Raw genomic sequence first — 16,443 nt, 5'->3', positions numbered from 1 at the left:
ACAGCAACTGATCAATTAATATTGGAATAGCAGTGTGAAACTTACTTCTATGTAATTGGATCTGGTGGCTATTTGTCACTAAAATTAGGTCTGGATTTGTGAACTCTACAGCACAATAACAGAGAAACAGCTGTGCATGTGATCCTGTGATGAATTTCCCAGAAAACAAATAATGGGATTTGTGCATCTGGGACATTTCTGGGTGTTTGGAGCTAAGTAGAAGCTGTAGATTGAATGGTAGAAGGTTACAGCAGGACCAAAAATAATTTATTTTAAACGTTTGTAACTGTGAATCCTGCATACAGGAGAATGTACTCAGTACAGACAGATTGACTGATGTTACCTAATTAGTTGGCTTTTTGAGGGAAATGAGAGCAATAACTCCATGTTGTGTCCACCTGACAAACTATAATGACAAAAAAAGCATTCATAAAACTATAATGATTACAGTTATTCATAATTCAAAACTATAAGCATTGCACCAGTCATGTTTTTTTTTTTTGTCAGGAATCTCGAATCACATTGGGGCGATATTATTGAATTAATTGTATTAAAAAGTTAAAATGAAAGAAGACATTTCAAACTTCGTCTGGCAATTTGTTGCATGCCTTAAATAGTCAAGGTAAAGAACTTTAACAAATCCACCAACAGCACACGGCTTCAAGATGAGATAATGCAGTGAAGCGTCACATATGCCGCAGGCTGACGTGCATTCAAAATGTCTATAAACAATTAGTTAAGAGGAGCAACCCTACATTCCTTATTGCAGATTGTTTCAACGCTTGGCTCTCAAGAACAACAACTCCAACTGGGTTCAGAGATTGTTTAATTATTTGTCTTGGAAAGGACAGGGATTCATTTCTGGATTAAAAGTACAGAAAGACTAGTAGGATTTACTAGCCTTGCTGGAAATTCCAGCACTGACCAGCTTGGAACTCAAGGACAAAAGTTAAGGACAAATCCTTTTTATGAGAGTTGAGTAGCGTACTACATTTAAACCACAGAAGTACGGTAACTATGTACAGCACAAATTACGTTCTATCCCATAAACATTGGCACTTAAAATTTTACTATAATGACAAGTTGCACTTCAGAAAATAAGTCAAACTTTAACTCAGCCTATTATAAAAAATAAAAAATAAAGTTTTGAACCAAATTACAATGTTCAGTTTATGAAAGTGCTGATTTACTCCCAAATGAAAAACTCCCAAAACATAGTAGGCTAAATGTTACATTTAACATTTGCTTTTTTCTTGAATAAGTGGACAGTTCTATTTTCGCAACAGAAGAAACTGCAGAGCTAGCAAAGACTCAAGAGTGGAAAACAAACTCGTGAACCTGGATTACTGGATTGAAACAATGAATGTGATGAAGGAATGGATACAGTTACTATTGAAGAAGAGGTAAGGCAGCAGCACGAGAATGCAGTAAATTCAATTCTTTAGTTTTTCAGCAACTGTAAAGGATTATCTATTTGTCCCCTGTATACACTAATAAGTACTTAAAATACTTGAAAATACATGCAGGCCCATGATAAAATACAATCTAATTAAAATAAAAGGGTACATACTCAGTGTCCTGTTTACAAACACTTTTTACAAGTGCAAGAGAACAATCATTTTGTTGCACCCAAAAGATATGGAAAGCTCTGTAGTTTACTTTTTTAGCTGTTAAAATGAATCTTGCTAGCTGAATGTGGGTCTCTGCATATGCGAGGTAACATACATTTTCCAAAAAGTATGATTTAATAATGAACTCCAGCCATGATCAACAAATAAATTAGTCTACATAAAATAAACAGAGAAGTAATCTAATTCAGATTATCAGAATACAATGTATTGACTGGATCTGAAAAATGTGTAGACTAAAAATGAAGGGCAGAAAATCTCATCTTGCAATTAAAAAGTCTGTAGTGTACAGGTGTTGAAAATCATTTTCATAAATAGTACATACATACATTCAGGACGGGGTTTACCTTTTGTGGGCCCTGCGCAAAGGCTCAGTTTGGGACCCCTACACTTTACTAGACAACCATACTTCAATTTACCACTGGGCCTGCTCGGGGCCCTGAGAAATCCCAAGTGGTAATATCAGCTAGAATTAAAGAAATGTACATTTAAAAGACAAACATGCAAACTTTTGTCTAGAACTGGACAGAGCCAAGTTATTTTCCCTAATGTAGGTGTCATTTCTTCATTTAGGTTCAGATTGGAGATAATGTGTACATAATGAAAGAAAATGGGAAAGAATCAATGCACTACAGAAAGATTCATTATTTGTGAAATCCAGGGATCCAGCAATCTGACGGCGAGAAGTCTTGAAGGCAAGAGTTGTACAAAAACTAACACTGTAGTTAGACAACATTAAACTCCTCATACATATAAAGCATTAAAGGATTAATATAGTACCGATTTGTGTAGAAATGTATGTGATGGCTATATATATATATATATATATATATATATATATATATATATATATATATATATATATATATATATATATATATATATAGTGTCACACCAGTAGTTTTGAAAACATTTTGTATAACAATAATACCTTTGTATCCTGAAAATAAATTATTGAAGATTTCTATCATTGAATGCTTATTGGATTTTTTTAAATTTTTTTTTTAATGAACTATAATTTTGGAAAGTGTAAATTCTTAATGAATGGTAATGTATTCTGTGTTAGGTTGTGTTGCTTGAGTAGAAACGGTGTAATATCCTTTTTTGTAATAGACTGCTACAGAGAATGGCTTCTAAAGAAGAATCTGGAGGAGACAGAACTAAACAGTTAGCCGGTACATGACAGAAAGAATTATGGACATCAATAAACAATACAAAAAGGCAAAATGAAAAAACCCAAGGCGCACGTAACACACATTAATCCCTAAACCCTTTGTCTATACACCCAAAAGATACATTTAAAAAAATAACCCGTACAGTTCTACTCATGTAAAAATGATATTTGTAGCGCTCCAAATGTCAAATAAAATGTTGTCAGCTATCACTTTATCATCATATTTATGACATTTCTATTGTGTTTTACGTGTTGTTTATGTGATGTGTGTTGGTTTGTGATCAATTGATTTTTCTTATTGTTTATTCATAGTATTTTTTTTTAATTCTATACAAATATGTAGTTTGTTCTTAAATTGTGTTGTTTTAATGTAGAATTCACAAGATTTTAATATTGATGGTATTCTGCAGGTCTGTTATTAATAAGGTGTCAAATTATTATATGTAGGAAAGGACGCTGGCGTTGTTCCCCAATTATTTTTTTTATACCACTTTAAAAGTATTTTAAGAACATTATTCTGAATATTACTACATTCAGTTGGGGGCTCTGCTTGGTGGGAATTTTTTTTTTTGAATCCCCCATAACTTTCAGAAAGTATTGAAGTATACAAGCAATAAAACCCTCCACATCAGGTATTACCATGTATTAGGAAGCTTTAAAAGTGTCAGAGCTTTGCCTCAGGTATCATTGCAAACCAAACTCCATAATCCATGGTAATTAACTTTGTGACGTGGCTTTTTTTTTAAACTAAAGCAAATGAGTTCATGTAGAACAAATAACAGATACCGAATGATAAAGAACAGACATCACATTATATAAACTACTGTCTGGAGGAATAATCATTAATGTGTTGAATGGGAATTTGTCTCAAGTTGTAGATCCTGCTAATATTATCACATACATTAAACCCTCTAATATATCAAACCCATGCCAGGACAATCATTTTTTTCAGATTAAGTATGTTTTGGGTATGTTGCTAATAATTGTTATGGAAATTAACAGTGCTTTTTTAGATAAAAGACATTCCATACAGTTGTCAAAATTTGCAAAGGAAGAATTTACATCAGAACCCTATTTTCAGAATGGAGGAGGAGCTGGGAGATGTTGCTCAGACCAGCTTAGAGCTGGGAGATGCTGGTCAGACCAGCAAGTGCTGGTAAACTGGTCAGACCAGCTAGGAGCTGGGAGATGCTGGTCAAACCAGTAGGAGCTGGTGAGCTGGTCAAATCAGCTTAAGTTGTTCCAAAACACAACATTAGCTGGTGACCATCTAGACCAGCTTGACCAGCTTGAGCTGGAATTTCCAGCAGGGGTAGGAGCAGCACACAAAAAAGCAAGGCAGTTTTAACAGCGACAGCGTGAGAGCGACATCGTGTGAGAAGTGCTTCGTTGAAAAGTGCAGAGCAGTTAGAAGCATTTTGAAAGCAGGTTGACAGCTGCATAAACTAAACTTAAACTTACAAAATAAATAAATAAATAAAAGAAAATAATAATAATAACATGGCCTTCAAGCCAGTAGCCTGTGACACCGGCATGATGTAGGAAATCTGAGAAAACCCAGCAGAACTAAACCAAGTGTATGTAAAGTGCTGCACGATCCAGGACTTGCTTAAACGAGTAATTATGCTAGAAATGGAGCTGCAGGAAATGAGACAGCAACAGGAGCTTCAGGAGCTGGCACATCCACAATTCTTGGAAGTCTGCACCCCTAACAGACAGAAAGCCACCAGGGAGATAGAAGAGGGTCAAAATAGCTGGGTTCAGGTAGGCAGAGACAGGGAAAAATTTCAGCTGTTTTAACCTTCTTCTAGACTAAAAAGAAAGGCTTGAAATAAAAAAAAAAACAAGTGTGCTAGGAGGAGGGGGCGTGTCTTGTTTGCTGCAACGAATATAAGCGGATATAGACTGTATAGGAGACTGGAGTAGATTGGAGTAAAATAAAGAAAACATCCATGGAAAAAGGATGGCTGTTTTTTTTAAAATGTAGTACTAGAGGTGTAAAACAATTACATCCCAAAATATTCAGAGAAAAAGGCACTTTACAGAATGTTTAAAAGAGACCAAGAACAATGTACACAGAAAGAGTACTTGGAACTGCAAACACAAGTCAAAAAGGAAGTCCAAGAGAGAGATAGAAATGAGCATTGCTAAGGGGGCTAAAACCAATTCCAAAAAGGTTTTCCAATATTATAACAGCAAGAGAACATTCAAAGAGGAGGAAAAATGTCAAAGAGATACAAATGGCAAAATCATAGATGGAAGAGAAAAAAATAGCAAATATATTAAATGATTACAAAGGAGGATACGGGCAACATGCCCCACATGTCGACCTGTTCCTATCCAGTTTTAAATACCTTTAGCATAACGGAGGCAGAAGTGTTAAAGGGACTATGAGCTCTTAAAATAAACAAATCCCCTGGGCCGGATGAGATCCTCCTAATAGTACTCAAAGAAATAAAAGAAGTTATTTACAAACCGCTAACCAAGATCATGCAACAGTCTCTTGACACAGGGGTTGTACCGACAGACTGGAGAATTGCAAACGTAATACTGATCCACAAAAAGGGAGACAAAACCAAACCAGGTAACTACAGACCAATAAGCCTGACTTCTAGTATATGTAAACTTATGGAAACTATAATACAATCCAAAATGGAAAATTACCTATATGGTAAACAGTACCCTGGGAGACAGTCAGCATGGTTTTAGGAAAGGGAGATCATGTCTAACTAACCTGCTTGATTTTTTTGAGGATGCAACATTGACACTGGATAATTGCAAAGCATAACATGGTTTATTTAGATTTCCAGAAAGATTTTCACAGAGAACTGTGAGAGTCTGGAACCAACTCCCCAATAATATTGTTGAAGCCGCCACCCTGGGATCCTTCAAGAAGCTGCTTGATGAGATCCTGGGATCAATAAGCTACTAACAACCAAACGAGCAAAATGGGCCGAATGGCCTCCTCTCGTTTGCAAACTTTCTTAAGTTCTTATGTTCATGACAAACTTTTATTTGTAGCTGTTTTTACAGTGTTTTGTTCTTGTGTTTTTTTGTACCACTGTTTATATTCACCAGTGGCCCACCATCGCTGGTAGTGTCACATGCTTTTTCTTTTGTTTGTATGTGCTGCCTCAAATAACTCTTGCATAGCTGTGCGGCCATTAAAAGAAAGCTGCCTTTGTCTGTCCTGTTCTGTCTACAACCTGCACAAAGAGAACTTACATTCACAGAAAGATAGAAAGGCGCTAACTTCAAAAAAATAAAAAATCCAGTCCAAGTAGCACCATAGATGGGACCACATTTACTCTGAATTGCCTGTTGTCTCTTTCTAGCATTGAAGTCAACAGGGGCTGTGTAATAGTGGTACCCTAGTAAATGAAATATGCCTTTTGAAATTCACTAGCTGACACTCTACAGTATTTAAGTATGTGTGTATTTCCCCTTTTGAAACCTAAATATACAGGTTAATACAGGTCATTCCTTCATTGCACTGGAGCAAAATCTTAGTAAAACCATGTTTATATTGATCTGTCAATCAATATTCCTTAAAAAAAAAAAACTTACCAGGAGTGTTTAAAAGACGTGACTTTTTACAGTGGTAGACTAGCTCCTGTTCGCAGTACTCTGCTTGGTTAATTATAGCCTGGAGTTGTTCCATGTTGGCTGTGTAGTTAAAATAAACTGTGTGCTGATTGGAGCCTCTCACTTTAGTCAGCTCTGTGTTATTGTGTTGTAGCACCGTCCATGTTTTATCTTAAGAAGAAACAAAATAATGCAAGATTTTAGTTTTACAAATGAGGTAACATGGTAGATTTAAAAAACAAACAAACATATACAATTCTTTATTCTTTTTAAAAATGTGGAATTGGCAATTATTTTACCCCCGATTTTCTCCCAATTTGGAATGCCCAATTATTCAACCCGGCTCACTGCTGCAACCCCCGCACTAACTCTGGAGAGACGAGGACAAGCACTCGCGTTCTCCGGAACATGTGCCGTTAGCCGTCCACTTTTTTTCGCATGCCTGCCGGGAAGCCACAACAGAAGTACAGCGTCGGAAGACCATGCAGTTCTGAATTGCTGACAGGCAGGCCTGCAGGCGCCCGGCCAGCCACAGGTTAGACCTATTCCTGATTCAATGTGAATTATACAGTTGTATCTGCAGCAGTAAGAAGCATTTAGCAGCACAGAAACAGTGCAGCTTACCTGTCATGTTGCAGTACACTAGCAGTGGTCTCTGCAGGCCACTTCCATCTAAATCAATGTAGTAAAAGCCTGATGCATTTCCTTTGTGCTTGTATGCCTCACATGACTGTTCATAAATTGCTTTAAAAAGACAACAAGTACAGTACTCAGTCAGGGTTTATATTGCAATCATATACAACACAGAACAGTTTATGATAGTAACTTGCTTTACCGACATTATATTTGGAGGATTTAAAAATAATACAATATACATACTCCTCAGGGTGGGTAAAATCAGGTCGCAAAATGTGACCAATTTGCATATGGCCAGTAGATTTTACTGTAAACTAGCCACGTTAAAAGCAAAGCATTTACTGTACATAAAACAGAGCTTTGGCTCTATAATAAAAGGCTTTCTGCTTCAAAACTGGCAAAATCTACAACATCCCTTTTGATCTTGCAGAGCCAATACTTTTGAACTCGTGGAACCAACCCCCTTTTATGTTTCCATAGTAACGCACACCAGCCAGTCAAGTTAGGGTAGAACAGCAGAAATAATTTATTCTGCTCTGTCTGCAGTTCGAAAGATATGGCTTTTTCCAACTTTAATGAAATTAAAAATCTTTAAAAGCAAATAGATATTTTTCTAACTTCAGATAGTAGGTTGACAACAAGGGACCAAGGGAATGTTGAGGTGTCTTTGCAGCTCTACAGCCCAGGCGGGCATGTAAAATAACGGGATAGCTTTTAAAATGTCTCCGTGCTGCCATAGAGCTGCAGGCCATTGATAAGGCTGTATTTCGTTATGGATATTAGTCACGGATTTCACGATTTCCATGAAATGTACCCATCGCCATTTAATATGTAGATCCTTGTGAAAATTCCCATTTCTGAAAGAATAGTGTAAATATACATATTTGTATCACTTAAAAATAAATACAGCAAACGTTTGCCTTATTGACACACCATCTGTTACACGGCACTTAGGAACCTGGCAGCCGGTTTAGTTTGCTTCTGGTAAATGATTGAACACACTGCATAGAGCTGCACCATTTCTTTAAAATGTCCTCAACCAAAAAGACACCAGCTGCACCAAGGATCGGAAATACTGCTAAAGATCGCTCTGTCTAGTACAAGAAGGGGACAGTTCACATGTCTGTTGCATTCTTACTTTTATTTATGTTTTTAGCATTTTAATATTTAGGAACATTTGTTTGTTTGTTTTTGCAGTTGGAGATAGTACAGTAGCTAGGTTTTGGTGGGGAGGAGAGAGAGAGAAGCTGAGACTCGAGCCCATCTGGGGGTACAGCTTAGAGGCGATTAAAAATAATAAAGTAAATTCTCATTTCAAGCAAAGTGTGCTGAAGTAAAATCTGCTGTAAATTGTATTGGTTTTTTTAGGAATCAGATTTTGTGTTGCTTACTTGACATTTTTAGAGTTCAAACAAAATCAAATATGACAGTCAAAAATAAAGAAATATGTTCACTTCCCTAGAATTTGTATATAGTTATCTTCCCTGGTATTTTTATTTCCTGGCATTTTATATAGCTCGATTTCCTTTTTATGTATATATGACTCACTGGCATTTTATGTACACAGGAAATAGTTCCCTGGTGTTTAATACATATGGTTCCCTGGCATTTTATGCACAGAATACAGTTCCCTGGAATTGTATGCAGTTGGTTCTCTGGCACATCGATTGTATATAGTTCCCCTCCCACAATTTAAAGTTACTAATAAAAAATAAAAAAAACCTAAAAACAAAGCATGTAAAAGTAATTTGTGTGCAAAATATACATGTCTCCTCTTGTTCCCATTTGAAAATGTTGGCCACCATAAAAGTTCACTTGGCCACCATTTTTTTTTTTAACGCGAGTGGCCGAATGGCCACCAGCATACACAGTGATTTGTCCCACCATGATACTTCAACAGTATATCTAACATTGAAACAGCTGTATTTTTTCCTTGCTATCTGCGAAACACATTGCAATCCATTTAACATTACTGATCCTTGTACCTTCATACACATTATACAAATGAATGTAACCTACTAATTACAGTGACCTATGCATGGTTCAGAAACTAACTGTAAGCCAGGATACATTATGGACAAAGGACACCAGTTTGACACATAAACACATCTTTCACAGATATACCACAACTGTTCCTTGGTGTGTAATACACATACTTGCTACAGTAGAAACAACATGATTCAACTGAACTGGGAAACCAAAGGCTTATTATTATTAATTAGTCATTTAGCAGGCGCCTTTATCCAGAGACTTACAGAGACTAGGGCGTGAACCATGCACCACAACTGCACCTGCAGAGTCACTTACAATAGGACCTCGGTTTTACGTCTCATCCGAAGTACATCATTAATAGAAAAGCAGAGGTATTAAAATCATTCTTATCTCAAGTGCTGTTGGTGAGATATTACATACACTTTTCTCTAAATTTACTTTAAGACCCAAATGTCTCCTTAATGTAAAAGCACTGAATTATAAATGTTCATCAGTACACTGCTGGTGGATCTGTCTATTAGAACGACAGGGTTACAAACCGAAGTCTGCTAGATGGCAGCTGTTTTGTCCTGGGTATGTGCCTAATATCATATTTCTACATAAACCCTTGGTTTTTCTCAAAACATTTTTCATTGTATGTTCAAAATGCAAATAAAATACATATGAAACACTCTGAATCTTAATAACTAGATATGTTTGAAGTGCTTTCACTGCAGAATGATTCTCCTCTGCTATCTGTATAGTCTCCCAGGACACTCAAAATGATTGTATCGTTTCAACTAAAATTAGTTTTTTGTTTTTTTCTGGTATTTTTTTTTTCTTTTTTAAATATAATGTATAGTATATTTAGACTTGGGTGGCATACAGACTACAAAGTAGCATTTCACACTACCTATAATAAGGCAATCAAACACTATATGATCAGTATCAGAAATTAAAATACAATTAATTATTATAAATGAACAAAGTAAACATCTGTTCATACATTTCACACTTGCCTATATTAAAAAAAAAAAAAGAAAGGACTGCGCATATGCTGCTTTCAATGATTTCTTGCACGGTTGGTAGTTTAAAATGTGCGAAATTTCAGTAGGGCACCATGAATAAATTAAGTATGTTAATAAAGGAAATTCATGGCTGTGTGCTGCCAGTGTAACTGCACAGGGGCCTAGGCACGGTTTGTAAAAAAAATGTTTATTTTACACATTTACGCAGTTATACTTGTGTTAAATCTTCAGATACATATGTTTTTTTTCCTCCCTGGTTTCAAAAGGTAGCACTATTCTCTTAATTATGTTAAAACTGTTGAATGAAAACTGGAACAATGAAAGCACAGGGTTTTATTGATATTTGGCTGCAGATAGATCAGCCCTTCATTGCCAATTAAACATGCATCACTAATAATCATTAATAAAACTCTCCAATTCAGTTCACAAATTATCAGTAATGAGATCAATAACTAGTAAAGAAGTAAACCAAAGTTGTTGTGATGCAGTTGGGTTGACCTACAGGTAGTATATCACATGTTTTTCTCTTGACAGATCCTGGGAATGGTGCAGTTCAGAAATTAAGCCTCTGGGTTAAATTATAATGTATTCTTGGAAGCACTGCTAAACTAATTATAAGCTCCATAAGTCATTTTTTTGGGAGGAACAACAATTATGAGGTGACACTGGGCAGCAGCAGCAGCACTCACTCCTGTCTAAGGCAGGTTGTTGTTCAATTACACAGGATTTTGCCAAAATTGGATTTAGTACAAAACACCAGTATAAAGGTATTGGCCTTTTTTGCTAACCTCTAAAATCACTCTGTTATATTCATATTCTACAGATTTGTATGACACACTTTCCCTGTAACTTATAAAAAATAAAATATGTTATGTTTTTTTTTTTTCACAGAATTGTTTTAATTAATTTTAAAATCGGTACACAAGAGATTATTTTTTAAGTCTCATTTTCCTGTATTCACAGAGGAATCAGAATTAATGCAGGGGAGTGTTTTGTTCAGATACATTTGTGTGGGGAAAAAACATTAGTGAACATCATTATAAACTACCAACATGCATGTGTAAAGTAAGAACATAATCACATAATGTAGTGGCAATCACATAACATACTTCACATAAACCCTTAAGTACAGGCAACAGCAATTTAAGCGCCTCATTTACTAAGCGGCGGTAATTTGGCCAGAATTGCGGGAGGAAAACTGAGATGACTGAGCATGGTATTTCCCAAAGTGTCACATCCTATTTACTAACTAATAAGAAACAAAAATACCGGTCAGAAAAATTCTAATTAGCATACATATTGTGGGTGGCAACAGGACAGAAGTTGCGCCCAGTATTTATTCTATTGACAACAGGTGAAGGTTAATGATGGCGGCAGGGATGAAAATATGTGAAGCCTACAACACATTGGCATGGTTTGTTTTCTACTGTATTGTTTAAGCCTATTGTACATATCTATATTTTTACATAATGTAATGTGTACAAACACATTAATGTTAATATTATTTTAGATTGAAACTAAATTGTTTCAGCATATTTTAGTTTTATCTTAGCCTACTTACAATGCCCAAAATAAATCATAGTGTCGCATTAGCACGTTATGGTTATACAGAACCAGCCATTTCAAATCGGTATTTTTATGAAACACAGCTTCCGCCACTTTGCGGCGGCATTCAGTTGGCGGAATTTTTTGGTAAATTATGCCTGTGCAAAATCCTTGTCAGACCTTCATGAATAGTTCATGAATGTATGGCGGCTCATTATCTGTGTTTAACATGCTGCTTTGCATACGTACACATCATTCATTCAATGTAAATGAGGTGGCGGTGCTATTCCGCTATTTTGCATCCGCTAAATCCTTGTTTTTCGCATGGAGATGGGAATAGTAAACAGGACAGGGACAGAACTGTGCACGATAATCATGTTTTGCGTACGGGAAACGCTTTGTAAATGAGGCTCTAAATATCAGACAGGACGCTCAACAGCCAGTGACAATGATACTCAATTCAATAAAATAAAAGTATCAAATCATTTACTATATTACTATTGATGATAAAAGTCAATTTAATACATTTAAAAACATATATTGACATTTATTAACAATGCCAGTAACAGTAAATTCAATCAATTGTAAAATTAAATCATTACCATTTATTCATGTTGTCAGTGACTATAACAAGCTATTCAATAAATTGTGAACAATTACACTCCTTTAATCTACAGTCTATTACTATTGAGGCGATAATTCTACAATTCCAGTCAAGTAAGTTGTCTCTAGATAGGGTTGAGTAATCGCAAATAAACAATGCTATCGGACTGCCTCAGCAACAATCAATTGTATCTTAAACTTTAAAGCAGAGTAAATGATGTCATTATTCTAGACAAAAATTATACATATTGATCATATGCTGTGTGTTTTGTTTCATAGTGGTGTTATTATAGTCTTTCATGACTCCAAGGGGCTGTTTGCACAGAAGACAGAGAGGTTTGCTCTCCTTCTCAATTACAAAATATTTTCCTGTCCATTGGTCTTGAAATGTTGGAATTATTATTATTATTATTATTATTATTATTATTATTAATGTCATATTAAATTGGGAACCAACAAGGAGAGCTGCATTGGCCTATGCACTTCCACAGGGTTGGGGAGAAAATTGGGGCTAGTTTGCCTCATCGTGCTTCAGCGACTACTGCTGGTGAGGCACCCAACATGTCCAGGCTTCAATATATAAGGTTGTTTTTGATCTCCATATTAAAAAGAAGTGATATCGGAAACAGAGGTAGACCATTCATCTTCTGTCCCCCTAATCAGTAAGTGAGTTACTGCAGTCAGGCAACTTTTGAATTGGGAATTTCAAATAGAAGACACACATGAAATTGAGAAATAATTGTTTGAATTAGATAAAAATGTGAAAGAATTTAAACTGCCAAAAAGAATGGATATATGCTAATCAACCAGACTTATAGGTGATTACAGACTTAGGCCAAATATTCAGGGTTTTCTTTTTTTTTTGGTGTGTTTTTCAGATTATTAAATTAAACTAATTTAGTCCAAATTAATACACTATCCTTGTAAAGTTATTAACTGGAGCTGCTGGGCATGAATAATAGAAAAGCCCCTGACCTGTGACCTTGGGCAAAATATAGTCCCACCCTGCCCAGTTTTAAATATTTTGAAATAATCAATACTTACAGCTATGGCATGTGGCTCCAGTGTAACCAGTATTTGTACAGTTACAATAGAATGTATTCCAGGACTGAGAACATTTGCCACCATGTTCACAATAGTTTGGAGAGCATCTGAAAAGATCAAAAGTGTTTTTAAAGTCAATACAGGTGACATTACAGAATTTTCACTTTTAAAAATACAGTAGGGTCTGAAAAATAACATTCAGAACGCAGCCTTTCATACAGGACAGATAAGTACAGTTTCATTACACATACATATTTATACTATATACAGTGCCTTGCATAAGTATTCACCCCCCTTGGACTTTTCCACATTTTGTAGTGTTACAACCTGGAATTAAAATGGATTTAATTATGATTTTTTGTCACTGATCTACACAAAATAGTCCATAATGTCGAAGTGGGGAAAAAAATCTACATATTTTTCAAAATTATTTACAAATAAAAAACTGAAAAGTCTTGATTGCATAAGTATTCACCCCCTTTGCTGTGACACCCCTAAATAAGCTCTGGTGCAACCAATTGCCTTCAGAAGTCACATAATTAGTTGAATGGAGTCCACCTGTGTGCAATTAAAGTGTCACATGATCTCAGATTAAATACACCTGTTTCTGGAAGGCCCCAGAGTTTGTTAGAGAGCATATCTAAACAAACAGCATCATGGAGACCAAGCAGCTTTTAAAACAAGTCCGGGATAAAGTTCTGGAGAAGCACCAATCAGGGTTGGGTTATAAAAAAATATCCCAAACTTTGAACATCCCCCGGAGCACCGTTAAATCCATTATTAAAAAATGGAAAGAATATGGCACAACCGCGACTCTGCCTAGAGAAGGCCGTCCACCAAAACTCAGTGACCAGGTAAGGAGGGCATTAGTCAGAGAAGCAACCAAGAGGCCAATGGTAACTCTGAAGGAGCTGGAGAGATCCACAGCTGAGATGGGAGAAACCGTCCATGGGACAACTATAACCCGGATGCTCCACAAAGCTGGACTTTATGGAAGAGTGGCGAGAAGAAAGCCATTGCTGAAAAAAACCCATATCAAATCCTGTTTGAATTTTGCCAAAAGGCATGTGGGAGACACAGCAAACATGTGGAAAAAGGTTCTCTGGTCTGATGAGACCAAAATTGAACTTTTTGGCCTTAGCGCAAAACGCTATGTGTGGCGCAAAGCCAACACTGCTCATCACCCTGAGAACACCATCCCCACGGTGAAGCATGGTGGTGGCAGCATCATGTTATGGGGATGCTTTTCATCGGCAGGGACTGGGAAACTGGTCAGGATTGAGGGCAAGATGGATGGAGCCAAATACAGGGAAATTCTAGAGGAAAACCTGTTTCAGTCTGCAAGAGACCTGGGACTGGGGCAGAGGTTCACCTTCCAGCAGGACAATGACCCTAAACACACAGCCAAAGCTACACTGGAGTGGTTTAAAAACAAGAACCTGAATGTCTTAGAATGGCCCAGTCAAAGCCCAGACCTCAATCCGATTGAGAATCTGTGGCAAGACTTGAAAATTGCTGTTCACCAACGGTCCCCATCCAACTTGACAGAGCTTGAGCAATTTTGCCAAGAAGAATGGGCAAAAATTGCAGGATCCAGATGTGCAAAGCTGGTAGAGACTTACCCAAAAAGACTCACAGCTGTAATTGCTGCCAAAGGTGCTTCTGCCAAGTATTGACTCAGGGGGGTGAATACTTATGCAACCAACAAATGTCTTTTTTTTTGTTTAATTAACTTTTGTGTCACAATAAAAAATATTTTTTACCTTCAAAGTGTTAAATATGTTGTGTAAATCAAATGGTAAAAATCCCAATTAAATCCATTTTAATTCCAGGTTGTAACACTACAAAATGTGGGAAAGTCCAAGTGGGGTGAATACTTATGCAAGGCACTGTATATATATATTTTCTGTACTTTTTTTTTATCATTCAACAAATGATCATTTTTAACAAAGCAGTCACATACTTGAGAAAAATAATTGTGCAAGGTCTGTTGATAGGGCATTGTTGGCACCACTGTAAATTCCAGCATCATCTGCATATAGATGAATTTTAACATTTCTAGAAATGGTATTTATGGAAATTGTAATAAAAAAGGGCCTATTGCTCCTTGTGGGATTCTATTGCAGATGCACAACCACAAACAATTACCGGATGATTTAGACACAACATTGTTTTTCATCCAATTTATTAAATCACCCCCAACCAGCTTTTAAAATAATAAGCAATGATCAGAACTAAATTGAAAGCTTTGGTAAGGTGAATGAAGGTCAATACAAATCGACCCTAACTTCTAAGCAACTAATTATGTCATTGGTAATCATGGGATGTACTTCTATAACATATATATATATATATATATATATATATATATATATATATATATATATATATATATATATATATATATATATATATTGTTGATCAACAAATCTTTCCATTATAGAGTTAGCCATTGTAAGAACTGATCTAGGTTGTATGTCACATAATCATATACTGTAGTTAATCACCATTTACTGCAAACAGAAATAGAAATATGGTTGTAGAATTGACAAATTCATGATATGCAGAAGGGGATATGCTATTTTCATAAAAAATGTAGGCCCTACTTATTTTTTCCCCCTAGCTTACCGGTACTTGCCCACAGATCTGATTATGATAGCCAGTGTTTACTAGAAATTGTCCAAGTAACCGCAGCCAGTGTGGGGCATTCAAAACACAAGCTCATTTTAAAGTCAACAGCTCTCTGTTTATAATCTCCACTAAATTCAATCCATAAATCAGTTTTCATACCAGCGACCACTGAACAAATTGTACATAACTAATATGACCACGGACAGGAAAGACAAACAAACTAACACTGTACTGAGCTGCTTTGAGAAAATAAGCTGAAACGTAGTTACATCAGATCGGTCATTTCCTGGTGACCTGATACAGTAACCAGTAGTCTCTGTTAAAAAAAAAATGTTATCCACCAAGACATCATTTATGAACACAGCCTTCCTGGGTAAGGACCTGTCTGTGTTGAATAGCGCTTAGGCTGGATGATGAGTAAGGTGCCATAAGGTGAGTTAGATTTGCACCAGGTGCTTATCAAAACCATGATGTCTACGGGTCAAACAGTACTGATATATACAGTATTTCATTCACATAAGAAATCGCACAGCCATAGGCACTGTGAGACATGTCTTCCTTCAAATCGCAAGCTCATTACACTTGGATATTGCAAAAA

At 36.1% G+C, this 16,443-nt stretch overlaps 1 protein-coding gene across 2 annotated transcripts in view; it reads right to left on the bottom strand.

Annotated features, from left to right (window-relative positions):
- Nucleotides 1–16,443, bottom strand: part of LOC117963540 (contactin-associated protein-like 5) — a 113,692-nt gene that overhangs the window by 30,849 nt on the left and 66,400 nt on the right. For both annotated transcript variants that reach the window (XM_058991942.1, XM_058991949.1), the window contains 3 exons: nucleotides 13,215–13,321; nucleotides 7,012–7,131; nucleotides 6,370–6,558 (listed from right to left, as the gene is read on the bottom strand). In XM_058991942.1, coding sequence (XP_058847925.1) covers nucleotides 6,370–6,558; nucleotides 7,012–7,131; nucleotides 13,215–13,321 — 416 coding nt within the window. The remainder of the gene's footprint in view (nucleotides 1–6,369; nucleotides 6,559–7,011; nucleotides 7,132–13,214; nucleotides 13,322–16,443) is intronic.

This window comes from Acipenser ruthenus, chromosome 2 (genome assembly GCF_902713425.1).
Source record: "Acipenser ruthenus chromosome 2, fAciRut3.2 maternal haplotype, whole genome shotgun sequence".
Classification (NCBI taxonomy): Eukaryota; Metazoa; Chordata; class Actinopteri; order Acipenseriformes; family Acipenseridae; genus Acipenser; species Acipenser ruthenus.
The sequence above is the reverse complement of the archived record's forward strand: the minus strand, read 5'-3'. Positions and strand labels throughout refer to the sequence as shown.